Genomic DNA, 14,247 nt, shown 5'->3' with positions numbered 1-14,247 from the left:
AGTTACTGTCATTACTGTATAATGTATAGTAATAGTCTATAACTATAGTCTAAAGTCTATACCTATACTTATAGGCCTATACAGTATATATATCTTAGGCCCTAACCTAAGTGTAAGTTAATTAGTAGGCTAAAGCTAATGTTAGATTAAAGATCTAGATCTATATATATTATATTATATATAGATCTATGTCTAGTACTTTACAGAATTTAGATCTAAATCTAGTGAGACTAGATCTAGTCACTAGATATTCTCACTATTATAGAGTCTACTGGTGACTGACTACTACTAGTTGTCTAGACTCTAGTACTATAGCTGTCTTATAGTTTTAGACTGTCTTTAGTGTGTATTGTAGAGACTAGAGGAGTCACCAAAGGCAAAGGAGTCTAGATTGACTAGATCTACCTAAACTAAAGCCTAAAGTGCCTAGAGTTATTCAATTAATTAACAGTCTAGGTATGGATTATGGATTCCACTAAATGCATGATGTAGGCAGTAGGACTTATATTACTTATAATCATCTTCTTTTTTTAAGTAACGTCTTTAGTAACCTATTAGGTTCAAATTTAAGATCTATAAGTCTAGATACTAATAACTAAATATAGTACAACTTATAATAAACTCTATATGAGTCTATAGACTAGATCTAGCACTCAGTAGCAGATAGTAATGATATAGATCTAGATTCTAGCTTCTCTTGTCAGTCTAGTGATTGTGGCAAGTACTAGAATGACTAGATCTAGAGCATTTTAGGGCATAAAAAAAAATAATAGATTTATCTAGTCACTCCATATTCTGCCCCATCTCAAGATGAAACCAAAACCAGTGACTCATCATTGTCTTCCGAGACAGAGGCCAGAGGAGCCATAATAAATAAATAAATAATTCTAGCTAGATATAGATTGATTTAATTCTGATCTAGCTCTATAGATAGATCTATTATATAGTCATTATAGTGTGTAACTTGGTCTGTTTGTGAAATTGAGCTGTTGAACCAAAGTTTTGAGGTCAAAACTGTAAATATATAGTTGTGTATTAATTAGATCTCTAGATCTTGTCTAGAATAATCTAGAGATGATATTTTTTAGGTTAAATATTCTAATTTAGACTAGATATAGATCTATATTATGATCTACATATATTCTAGTCTAAATTTATATATATATAATATAGAGAGAGATGATAAATTATAGATCTAATATATAGGTGGTTTGATTATGTAAATTCAAAATAACAATAGTAACAATACACATATATAAAAACCTCAATATCTATAAAGTTAAAAAAGTTCCCCCTTTCAGACCTTGCAGTTTATAGGGTACATGATCTAAAGCTAGGTCATCTGTTTCTGTGGTCCACAGTTAAAGAAATTGTCATGTGGCCAGCACAATGACCCACTACCTTTACTTTTCCCCATCAGGTACCCATTAGAACTGGTTGGACTCAGAGGTGCCCTAAAATCTCAATCTGCACCAGGATTTGAACCTGGGATAGTCTGGTTCAGAAGCTAAGTCCTTTACCTCTCTGCCACCATACATCTTGGATAACTATACTTGTTTTGTTCTTTTTTCAGTTATAAAAATTTATTATTGAACGAATCTGAAAATCTTGGATCATGAAGTCAAATCAGAGTGCTTTGTGGAGTGAGGTCAAGATGTTCTAACTAGTTCTTTTGACTGTAAGTTGAGTGAACTTGGTTAGTTGATGTTGATTAACAATGTGTCATTTCAAAACAAATGGATATAAGACCTCTTTTTAAGTACCAGTTATGCAATCAAGAATCAAGAAACAACTTTATTAAGCTTCTGTTTCTTATTAATGATTACATCAACACATTGATAAGAGCAAGGTAATAAGTGCAGGGCATGATAATCCTCTTTTTTTTAATAGAAATTCATCAGTATAGAGTTTAAATTACATTCAACTTAATTCTATAATATAAAATTATCATTATACTTAGAGCTATTTCTTTTCAATCCTATAGAGATTTATCCTTTTTTTTTTTATCCAATTGTAGCCTAGTCATCCTGTCAGAAGTGATGTTAACCCCATGACAGACGCTAAGTACTCCATCAATTAGTATCAGAATGTCATTTGTTGGACTGAGTGATGACTTTCAATTGGATGATGATGGCATTCTTAGGGACTCTATGAATGGTAAGTTTGGTTATAGCACTTATAGTTTTCAATCTAATGGATTTTACAAATTGCTAATTTGACACTCCATATTTCATGATTTAATATTTAGGCACTCTACAGAGTCAGTTAAATTAGAAAGAAAAACAACTTCATCATGATTAGTCAAACATTAAAAAAATAAATGCCAAACAGAAAAGAAAAACAAACAATAAAATCACTATTAATTATAGCAATCTTGACTTATCATTACTCTCTTTGTGGATCATCATAAGGTGCTGATCTCTTGATTGATGATGAGGGCATCTTACGGGATGATACATTTGATGCATTCAGGCATGAAGTGCGAGGTCAATGGACAGACTCAGGCTTTAGTGGAGACAAGCAGTCTACCACATCCACCTTGCGTCATTTGCAAAACAGTTTTGAAGATCTGGCTCCAATCGGAGATGAAAGTATCAACATTAGTGAGCTGGAGGTCAGTTCAAATTGATTTGTTTTTAACATTGCCCCATAGATGTTATCCTTAAAAATAGGTTTGAAAGTACATAATGGCAATGTTAGAAATGATTAAGTTTAAAGAAAAAAATGTATTTTTTTTAAAAGTCCAACTCTCTAACCTGTTAAAAACCTAATTCATCCATACACTTTAAAATAAATCACAGCAGTGTCAATATAAATAACAGAACTAGCCCAAACTTGTGGTTGGTAAAAAAAAATAATAATGTTTAATAATTACATAATCTTCTCTCAATAAATGAATAAATGTAGCACTTTGAAAACCAAACATTATTTCAACTGATTTTAGTATTTCTTATATTTAAATATTATCCACTTATGTGGCTATGGGAATTTTCTTGAATTTAAACTAAGAATTATTTATATACATAAAACTTTTTTGTTCTTACTTTTATTCTAATTTAGGCTTCCAAAGATGAATTGAGTTTTGAGCATCAAGTTGATCATTTAGATAGAAGTGCTTTAAAACATCAAAATGCATCATCTCATGGTCTTCTAGACACACTGGAGAGCACTTTAGATAAACCTGAAGATCTAAATGAATCTTATAGGAAGCACAAAAGGAAGGTAAGAAATTCTTACAAATTATTTTATCTGAGCATAATTTTGGATATATAGTCATTTATTCTTATGATTTATTTTTATTTTTACATAATGTACTTTAATTTTGCTTTTTAGTTTTCACGTCAAGAAGAACTCAGCACAGAGAATGCCCCAAATGAAATGTTTCCACCTGAATACTATCAGCAGCTTCGTGAGCTCGGAGTATTGGTGGATGGTGTTGACTTGTCAAGAGACTCTTTGGATGAGTTTGAGGATGAGGAGTCCAAGACAGAGGAAATTGAGAAAGAGGACAAAGAGCATGATGATCTTATAGCCCAGTATCTGGCCAGTGAGTACAGAAGAGAGGAAGCAGAAGAACAAAACCTCAGGGAAGAAGAGATTCAGAAAAGAAAGTCTAGCCTGCAGCAGTCTGGTGCAAGAGCTGGAGAGAACTTTTCCAGTGCTAGTTCTGCACGAACTATCAGCAGCCATAGCTTCCCTGATGACAATGAGGACTATGCTTATGACAGCATGTCACAAAATCTGGGCAGCCAGACACAGTCTCAGAAGACAGTGGGAGACGATGAAGAAGTATTAAACATTACCAGCAAAATTGTACAACCACCCTCATTGACTAATGTGCAGACATTGGGCGGAAATTTTAACTCCAGTTTTCGTAAAACTGGTCGAGGCAGCACATCTGTAGCCTCTGAGTATCAGGATGATGATACCAAACTGGCTTACTCTGAGTCTCTGCCTCGACCATCATCTGCAACAAGCCACTACTTAACAGCTTCAGAGCTAGTCTTTGCCAGGCAAAAGAAAGCAGAGGAAGCAGCAACTCAAAGGATGTTCAGGGCGAGGTCGCAAGATGAACTTCAGATTAAAGGGGGAGAAAGAAATCATAAACATTTCATGCCAACTCTGAGCAGTGCGGAGCCTTCACACTCTCTCAAGACAAAGAGTAAAAGTAAAAGTGTCAGCAACATTGCCAGGTCTGGCCCAGTCAAACCAACTCACATGACAGTTTCAGAAATCTCACTGCTCACGGATGTTGAGAACCAACAATTTTTTCCTTGGGAAGATGCTAACAGCAAGTCTGTGACTCAGGAGTATGAAAATGCTGGCGAGCTCTCCACCCGCCTAACTCAAGAGGCACAGAAGAGGAAACAAGCCACGGAGCTTGTGCAGCAGCTCCAGAAAGACTACGACAACTTGCTGACCAAATACGCCCTGGCGGAGCTGACCATCGATCAGATGAGGCTTGGGGCTAAGATAACTGTGCACACAGACTCTCCCACACCCTTACAAGCTCAAACTGGAGTCATGTCACCGATACCAGCTGCCCAATCTGGACAAATGGTAACACTGCGTCAGTCCCCAAGCCAGGCTGCAAAGATTTCTACAATAAATAACATTGTTGGTCGTTCCAGTCCATTTAGAGGTAAGTTGGCCTACATTACTATCATTACCATATTTAGAAAGCATATTATATAGGATATAGTGTGAAGTATAGTATGAATCTCAACATTAACTGTGTGACTGAGTAGCAAAAGTTCATATTCTGACTTAAGCTTACTTGAGTTTGTTGATCTTTTCAAGAGATTGGACCATAATGCACTATGCACACGATAGCCTGCAAGATACCTATACAAAAGCAATTTAGAAAAAAATAAAAAATATAGATATTATCATTGCATCTGGTAATATTTAAGAGTCTATTTTTTTCAATTTCTCAACTATAAAATCATCACAAGCCTCATACAAAGGGTCAGAGAAGTTTTAAAAGTTCAATGGAAACACTTCAAATATCTTCCTTGGTTAAGTCTTTATCTTTGGTGATTACAAGAAAAACAACAATTGAGAAATGGAGACAAGCTCATTTCATATGAAAGCTATTAAATGCTTTTCCACCTCTCTGTAACAGTAAAACGCCACTCAAGCTAGATTTTATCACAGTGAAACATTCGAATTATGCTTGCACTGTCTCTGGTCAGAAATGTGTATTCCTCCTCTTTGGTTTCTCATTTCGACTATGCAATAATTATTAATTTCCCTTACGGTCAACAAAACTTAGACTGAAATAACCTATATATACCCACTGTTAACATAAATACAAACAAAAATATCCAATAAACCTAGTTTGTGTTTCTTGGTGTATAGAAGATAAATAAGAGAATCCATTCAAATCTCACTGGCTCTCTTTGTCAAGGAAACTTTAGATCTTCTTTTTAGGTTGGATTTTTTTCTAGTGGTAAATTAACATTAAAGGAGTGCTGATTTTTTCTTTTTAAGCTATAGGGCAGTTAACTTTAAAAAAAAAAGTTTTGTACTAAAAACAAAGAGAGTCTTATTCTTGTACTGTTTTGTTTTCTGAAAGAGTTCTAATCACTGCGCTCAGGTTCAGTCGCACATTGTAGGCTACTCATAGAATTGGTAGCATAGAGATCTACCATTTTTAAATTTTGGATAGAATGTTTGCTTCCTCTTTGTTATCAGGTTTTACAGTCCATTGGGTCATAAACATTAAACTGTAGTAAAATATCACTTTCCTTTTTTAATTTGTCTTGTTTCAAACCATTGAAAACAACGCCCCCCCCCCCTCTCTCTCTATCACAGACTCAAGTCTGTCTAGTCTCTTCCTTCTCACATTAATTATAATTTCGCTTTGTAACTTATTTTCCAATCTACTTTTCTCTTCTACCTACTCCACTCTTTTCATTATAACTTTCCTTTTTACGTTTCAACTCCATTCCCCTTCCTCCCTCTCTCCATTCCCCTCCCTCCCTCCCTCCAATCCTGGGATTTTTTTGTTTCTTTTCAACACAGCCATCATTGAAATTAATCTCAACAAAGTTCTGCGCATTGAGAGCTTCTTGACATTTCTCGGCACCAATGAATCATTTTTATTTCCTCCTCCCTAAAATGTTGTGTTTTTTTTTTTGTTAAAGCCATTGAACATTTTTGTTACTGGACTGTAAAGGTGAGGGAGGGTCGGAGCACAACTGATCTATCGATCTCTTATAGAAATGTACACATTGGTCTTTTCTCCAGCTTTTAGTCTGTGACCTACATTGCTGTACCTTTTCTAATCGATTTATAGGTGCCACATTCCTCCAGTCAATAAGTGGCCAGACTTATTGGCAGTATTAGCTCAGCATGACTGTCTCTTTAACCATGTGCCTGGCACCGAGCTATAACACAAGACTATGTCTCGTTTGGGGAGGGGGTCAAACAAAGCTCAGCATGACTGTCTCTTTAACCATGTGCCTGGCACCGAGCTATAACACAAGACTATGTCTCGTTTGGGGAGGGGGTCAAACAAAGCTCAGCATGACTGTCTCTTTAACCATGTGCCTGGCACCGAGCTATAACACAAGACTATGTCTCGTTTGGGGAGGGGGTCAAACAAAGGACGTCTTCATTAGAAATCGACGCATGCTTGTTGAAAATGATACAGCCTGATCAAGTGTCACTAACATTTGTTATTCATGTGACCTCGTGATGAGGGGTCAATGTATTACTGAGACTATTAATCCAATTGGGGCATGGTGACTGTGTGAAATAGCGCTTGGCTTCCGAACCGAGGGGTCGCTGATTCGAATCTCGGTTAAGGCTATAATTTTGAATCTTGGAGGTTTTAGGGCGCCCTTAGTTTACCCGAAGCTAATGGGTACCTGGCATTAGTTGGGGAAAGTAAACTTTTATGTTTGTTGCACATGTCTATAGGTTTGTTGTACATGTTTATATGTTTGTTGTACATGTTTAGATGTTTGTTGTACATGTTTCGGACGTGCCTTTAGATGTTTGTTGTACATGTTTCGGACGTGCCTTTAGATATTAAGATAATTACATCCTAGCCCAAACCTCCCGCAGGACCACAGGAGATGGCAGCGGCTGGGACCTTTGTGACCACCGAAAGTCATTCCAAAACGCATACCACACAACCAGGCAGCTATCTTTACATAACTTGTTGAAAGTAAAGCGGGTGGTCTTTGTGCTGGCCACATGACACCCTCGTCAACCGTAAGACATATAAACATTACGTTTACATCATCTGCACTACAGATGTCTGAAAGGGATACTTTACTACTTTATTTTTTTCAATTAAATTATCAAAATATGGTTGCTACCATGGGCGGACTGGCTATATGGGCAAAAGAAATGGGCAAATGCCCGGTGGGCCGGAACCAAATGGGCTAAAGAAAAAAATATATTTTTTTTTAATGCAGACAATAAAAAAAAAAGTGACAGCAGCAAGACACAGATGCCCGAACACGTTTTGTTCTGTTTTTTTTTTATTACAATTAATTTTGATTGAAATTAAACAATTATATAAAAAAAAATTACACTATACACGGTACGTATTATCATTTGCAAAACGTTAGACCGTACTTTCTGCTATGCAAGAGCGGCATGGACTTCAACTTGATGTCTTTAGGATGTGTTTGGCCTAATGATTTTGCTGGTCGGCGTTGACGTTTGATGGAACTCCCATTTGTTTAGGCTCCTTCTATCCCCCGTCTTTTTGATGGTTCCATTGACAATGTTACAGAAAACGAGGGATGAAAGAGGTTAAGTTAGAAAACCTTGATATAACACATCAAAAGAAGGGAAAAGGGGTGACAAGTAGCTCTTTTACAATACTTAATAGAAATTAACTGTAACACACACGCAGCCGTGAAATTGCAAACCAGCCAACTTATTCACAGCTCAATATGGGCATATAGTTCTACTTTCTGCAATTTGTAATTAAATTTCATAAAAAAAAAATAAATCTAGATCTAATTCAATATTATTTACTATTATAATTAATGGCAAACTCATGCTTAGTATGAAGTCATTAATGACGGAATTACTTATAATAATTAAATAATTTATATAGCGCTGTCACATCAGATATTCAATGAAAGGAGATTTATATTTTAAATACTGGGTCATGATATATTCATATACAATTCGCGTTTTAGAGAATATACTAGGACGAAGCAAGAGCTTTTCACATTAAGTAGGCCCAAGTGCCTCTCTAATCGTTCTACATTATCTAATCTTTTAATGGAATGGGTTGCCTGAATCAGCCAGGAAAACCAATGACTTTTGCATATTTTAAGTCACAGATCAATATGCATGACTAGATTGACACATGAAATATGTAGGATGTAACTATCCTGTGTTTTGAGGAAACATTTGTAATCTATAAGTAATATCAAAAAGTTTCAAACTCATTAAGGCTGCTATTGTATTGTTAATGGTTTTCAGACTACTAAATACAATGCATTACGTAATCCTACGCAAGCATACATTCAGTTTTCAATTCGTTATCAAACTTTATATATTTGGTAGAGAATTAGGCTTACACCTATAATATGACACATGGGCGTAGCGGGAAGGGGGGGGATTCAAACTATCACTTGCCTCAGACCTCATTGTCTGAAAGGGAAACTTTATTTACTGCCCCAGTGTAGCCAACTTAAGCAAACTTCATTCACCAAATTTCATGAGCGTGGCCAAAAGAGGTTTTATGGTTACCCCCGCCCCAATACAAAAACTAAAGCAAAACTATAGTTACCATTTTCTACCAGTCGCTGGACTCCATTAAGTGCCGTTAATAGCAAATTTGGTTTTTGAAGTTTTTAGCAGAAGAGTAGCAATCTAATTGCACTGTCTCAGAAAATGCATTTTATAAAACTTAAAATAACGGAAATAATGCTTGGATCCTGGAGCTCACTGCGCTGTCAGTTGCGGTATGTACTGTCTTTCCACTAATTAAAGGACGAGAGTAAACGTCTGAAAGAATGAAAGGTCAGAATTTAATGAAGATAAATTACATACACACACTCATATATCCTATACTCTTAAGCGAGCAATTCTTGTATGTATGTATATATATTTATATATAATATCAGGTGACCGAGCCTCGCTCGGATGAATAATTTGTGAAGGAAGGATATATACCCGAAGTCATTTTGGGAATATTGTTGTAATTACGAAAATGAACGATCGGGTAAAGACTCAATCCGAAGAGTTGATTTTTCGTTCTGTCAGTTCTCAATGTAATTGTACATGGCGATTTGAATAGAAAGTCCCTCCAACAGTAGGCCTATAGAAAACCACAGCTCACGTCTTAACGTTTTACATTGCTTCTTTCGCGTAAAACTATTGGGCTATTGTTGTAATTACAAAAATGAACGATCAGATAAAGACTACTAATCTGAAGAGTTGCTTTAGTGTTCTGTTAGTTCTAAATGTAATTGCACACGCGATTAAAGATAAAGTCTCTTAAGTCCTCCTATAGTCTAGACAAACCACATCTCACATCCGTCTTATAGTTTTACAATCCATCTTTTGCGTAAAACTATTGTAGGCCTACTATTATTGGCTTGGAAGAAAGTCTTTGCAGTGTTACTTCTTAGATGGTTACGTTCAGACATTTAATTATGGAATTAGTATACATTCATTATGGCTTTAGTACGAAACATCAAGTGACGCAAATCTCTACGTTATAGGGTAAAACAGGCACTTTGTGACAAAGTAAAATGGCAATTTATTTCTTTATAGACTTAAATCATTGCATTAGTTTTCTAAAGAAACGTTTCCGTGGGGCACCTCTGTTACGCCGAAAAAATATTCTTCGTCCCCCATACGAGATACATGCCCTGCCCAGCCTGACTGTCGGACTATAAGAAGTTCATAACCGCTTTTGTCATCCATCCATCCATCCCAGTGGTGCTACAGCCCGTGGAGGGATATGGCCTGTTTTTACAGATCTCTCCATTCAGATTTGGCAAATTTTTTCTTAATAGACTTAAACCATTGCATTAGTTTTCTAAAGAAATGTTTCCGTGGGGCACCTATGTTTCGACGAAAAATATGTTCGTCCCCCATACGGGATACGTGCCCTGCCCAGCCTGACTGTGGGACTATAAGAAGTTCATACCGGCTTTTGTCATCCATCCATCCATCCCAGTGGTGCTACAGCCCTGTGGAGGGATATGGACTGCTTTTACAGATCTCTCCATTCAGATCTCTCCTAAGCCTTGCGTCAACACGCCCTAATTCCAAGCTTTTTACCGAGGTTTATAATTAAATCAAAAGAGGCTGCATCGTACGCAAACTCGTTGACCGCTAGATGGATATCATGTTTAGTGTGAGCAAGTAAGGCGCAGAGAAGCTGTGTTATGACCATTTCCTTTGTTTTGGTACAGGACAGTAGACACCGAAGCATGAACACATGGTAATAATTCACCAGCAAAATAATAATAATAATAAGCCTTGTCTTCGAGTCCGAAAATTAATGAGGATTGCAGATGTGACCTACATATTTTGCCACATACAGGGCAAGCATAACCATTGTCCGCGGTGATCGATTAAGATTTTCTTTTAGCGTCTGCGTCTGTCCTCGGCAGCAGATTTTATTTTGGTCTCAAATGTGCATCCGCGTCCTTTGTATAGATGGAATTCTTTAAGTCAGACAGTTACGCAGGACAGAACAGTATCCTGTATGGGAGACGAATCTCAGACGAACGTATGCCAAAGGCAGTCTTTTTTCGTGAGCTAAAAAGTGGTCGACGTAACACCGTAACGCTTAAAAGACCAGTTTAGGCGCCAACTTGCCTTAGCTGACATAGAAGATAGCACAGAACGAGACAGCTGGAGGTCACCAGCAAAATAAACAACAATGTAAAAGGTAGGGCCTATTTACACCACTCTACGCAATTAAAGAGTAAATAATTTATTAAGCACTTAAAACACAATAACTAATCATACATCGGCACATTTAATTTCATTACTTCTCTTTCATAGTTCAAATAATAAATCAATCTACAGTAAGATGGTGCGCAAATGTTTAATTAGGTGTAATGGTTCTTTAAAACTTGTTCTTGTTTGCAAAGAAATATTTTAGTGTACTGCGATAAGCCTAGTGACGTAAGCAGCGTTTTTCCCGTTTACGTCATGGAAAATTTTCATTCATAAAACATTCTAGCCAAAATTAATTTTTCGATAATGAGGCATTTTCAAACCGATATAACGGTCGACCTCGAGTTTTCCCGATGTGGCCAATGAGTTAAGAATTTTTTTCTCACTATTATGCACATACCTTGAAATTTTAAAGAAAATCGTTAGAGCCGTTTTTGAAATAAAATTTATATATATATATATATATATATAAATATATATATACATACATACAAGAATTGCTCGTTTAAGAGTATAGGATATATATATATATATATATATATATATATATATATATATATAAATTTTATTTCGAAAACGGCTCTAACGATTTTCTTTAAAATTTCACGGTATGTGCATAATAAGGAGAAAAAAATTCTCAACTCATTGGCCACATTGGGAAAACTCGAGATCGACCGTTATATCGGTTTGAAAATGCCTCATTATCGAAAAATTAAGTTTGGCTAGAATGTTTTATGAATGAAAATTTTCCATGACGTAAACGGGAAAAACGCTGCTTACGTCACAAGGCTTACCTCAGTACACTAAAATATTTCTTTGCAAACAAGAACAAGTTTTAAAGAATCAATAGACCTTATTAAAAATTTGCGCACCATGTTACTGTAGATTGATTTATTATAGAACTATGAAATAAAAGTAATGAAATAAATGTGCCGATGTATGATTAGTTATTGTGTTTTAAGTGCTTAATAAGTTGTTTACACTTTAATTGTGTAGAGCGGTGTAGATACCTTTTACTTTGTTGTTTATTTTGCTGCTGACCTCCAGCTGTCTCGTTCTGAGGTTGCATGCAACCATGTGCTCTCTTCTATGTCAGCTAAGTCAAGTTGCGCCATAAGCTGGTGTTTTAAGCGTCTCGGTGTTACGTCGCCCACTTTTTAGCTCACCAAAAAAGACTGCCTTTGGCATGCGTTCGTCTGAGATTCGTCTCCCATACAGGATACTGCTCTGTCCAGCGTAACTTTCGGACTTAAAGAATTCCCTCTATACAAAGGCCGCGGATACACATTTGAGACCAAAAGAAAATTTGCTGCCGTGGACAGACGCAGACGCTAAAAGAAAATCTTAATCGAGCACCGCGGACAATGGTTATGCTTGCCTTGGATGTGGCAAGATATGTAGGTCACAGCTGCAATCCTCATTAATTTTCGGACTCTAAGACAAGCCTTATTATTATTATTATTTTGCTGGTGAATTATTACCATGTGTTCATGCTTCGGTGTCTACTGTCCCGTACCAAAACAAAGGAAATGGTCATAACACAGCTTCTCTACGCCTTACTAGCTCACACTAAACACATGATATCCATCTAGCGGTCAACGAGTTTGCTTACGCTGCAGCCTCTTTTGATTTAACTATAAACCTCGGTAAAAAGCTTGGAGTTAGTGCGTGTTGACGGAAAGCCCAGGAGAGATCTGAATGGAGGGATGTGTAAAAGCAGGTCATAGCACCACTGGGATGGATGGATGGCAAAAGCCGGTATGAACTTCTTATAGTCCGACAGTCAGGCTGTGCAGGGCACGTATCCCGTATGGGTAACGAGCATATTATTCGGCGTAACAGAGATGCCCTACGGAAACGTTTCTTTAAAAAACTAATGCAATGATTTAAGTCTAATAAGAAAAAAATGAGCCATTTTACTTTGTCACTAAGTGCATGTTTTACCCTATAACGTAGAGAAGTTACACTGCAAAGACTTCTTCCAAGCCAATAATAGTAAGCCTACAATAGTTTTACGCAAAAGATGGATTTCAAAACTTTAAGACGGACTTGAGCTGTAGTTTGTCTAGACTGTAGGAGGACTTAAAAGACTTTAAATTTAATCGACATGTTCAATTAGGCCTACAATTAGAACTAACAGAACACTAAAACAACTCTTCAGATTAGTAGTCTTTATCCGATCGTTCATTTTCGTAATTACAAGAATATTCCCAAAATGACTTCGGGTATATAACCTTCCGAAATTATTTAACCGAGCGAGGTTCGGCCACCTGGTACAAAAATATTCTCAAAATGACTTCGGGTATATATCCTTCCTTAACAAATTATTCATCCGAGCGAGGCTCGGTCACCTGATATTATATATATATATATATATATATATATATATATATATATATATATATATATATATATATATATATATATATATATATATATATATATATATATTGCGGAGGGAGGTAAAAAAAAATCCCCCACCCCGTCCACCGAAAAATTCTTGGCTACGCCCATGCCATTTGTGGGCCGGTTTTAAAGGTAATGCCGGGGCCGATTTTGATACTCAGTCCGCCCCTGGTTGCTATGTAGTTTTTTGTTTTGATTTTCCTTAAAGATTGTCTGGTTAGTTATTATTCGTTTCAGATTTGTAGATCGGATTTCAATGGTAACTCTTTTATTCCGAAGTTAAAATATAGCGATTAAACGTAATTAAAGGGGAAGCTAGTACTTTAAATTATCATGAAACTGATCCATACATATATATATATATATATATATATATATATATATATATATATATATATATATAAGGGAAGTAGATATATGTAAAGGGACAACACTTCAAGTTTTACCTAAATGAATCTACATTTAATGGTACTGTCCCTTGATTCTCGACGCATGAATGACATAGGACCACTTTGGCATGACATAGAACTAAACCTGTGTTTCCCAAACTTTAACGGAACACTTCCCATTTTCGGAGAATTTAGCGGAACCTCTCGTTTGTTTTTTTGGGTCGGATTATTTCCCATTAGTTTAAATATAATAATAGTTCAACCGTTGTCTAATTTTTTTTATTTTTTTTAAATTATTGTTTTCGTAGAAAACTAGAATAAAATATACAGACATAAGCATGAGAAAAGAAAAGGCCTTATGACTTTGATGTTATTGTGTTGTGAATCTCAGCCACGTTTGTGATACTAACTGGTCGGGCATCAAGCCGCCTGTTTCTAGACCTATACTTTGACTTTGTTGCAATATAGTAAAAAAAAACCAAAAAAAAAACGCTACTTCTCACAACTCACAAATAGGTTGTAGGAGACAGAATTAAAATAACATTAACTTGTTTTT

General features: G+C 36.1%; 1 protein-coding gene across 6 annotated transcripts in view; it reads left to right on the top strand.

Annotated features, from left to right (window-relative positions):
* Positions 1–14,247, top strand: part of LOC106056764 (uncharacterized) — a 44,852-nt gene that overhangs the window by 525 nt on the left and 30,080 nt on the right. For 4 of the 6 annotated variants that reach the window (XM_056042534.1, XM_056042539.1, XM_056042533.1 and 1 more), the window contains exons 2-6: positions 1,574–1,678; positions 2,018–2,157; positions 2,412–2,614; positions 3,061–3,222; positions 3,334–4,642. In XM_056042534.1, the coding sequence (XP_055898509.1) occupies positions 2,088–2,157; positions 2,412–2,614; positions 3,061–3,222; positions 3,334–4,642 (1,744 nt within the window). In that variant the 5' untranslated portion in view covers positions 1,574–1,678; positions 2,018–2,087. Of the gene's footprint in view, positions 1–239; positions 489–1,573; positions 1,679–2,017; positions 2,158–2,411; positions 2,615–3,060; positions 3,223–3,333; positions 4,643–14,247 lie in introns of those variants that run through there. The other 2 variants (XM_056042536.1, XM_056042535.1) reach the window with 2 other exon arrangements.

The sequence above is a fragment of the Biomphalaria glabrata genome, chromosome 9 (assembly GCF_947242115.1).
Source record: "Biomphalaria glabrata chromosome 9, xgBioGlab47.1, whole genome shotgun sequence".
Classification (NCBI taxonomy): Eukaryota; Metazoa; Mollusca; class Gastropoda; family Planorbidae; genus Biomphalaria; species Biomphalaria glabrata.
Note: the sequence above shows the minus strand (reverse complement) of the source record. Positions and strands in the feature narration are given on the sequence as shown.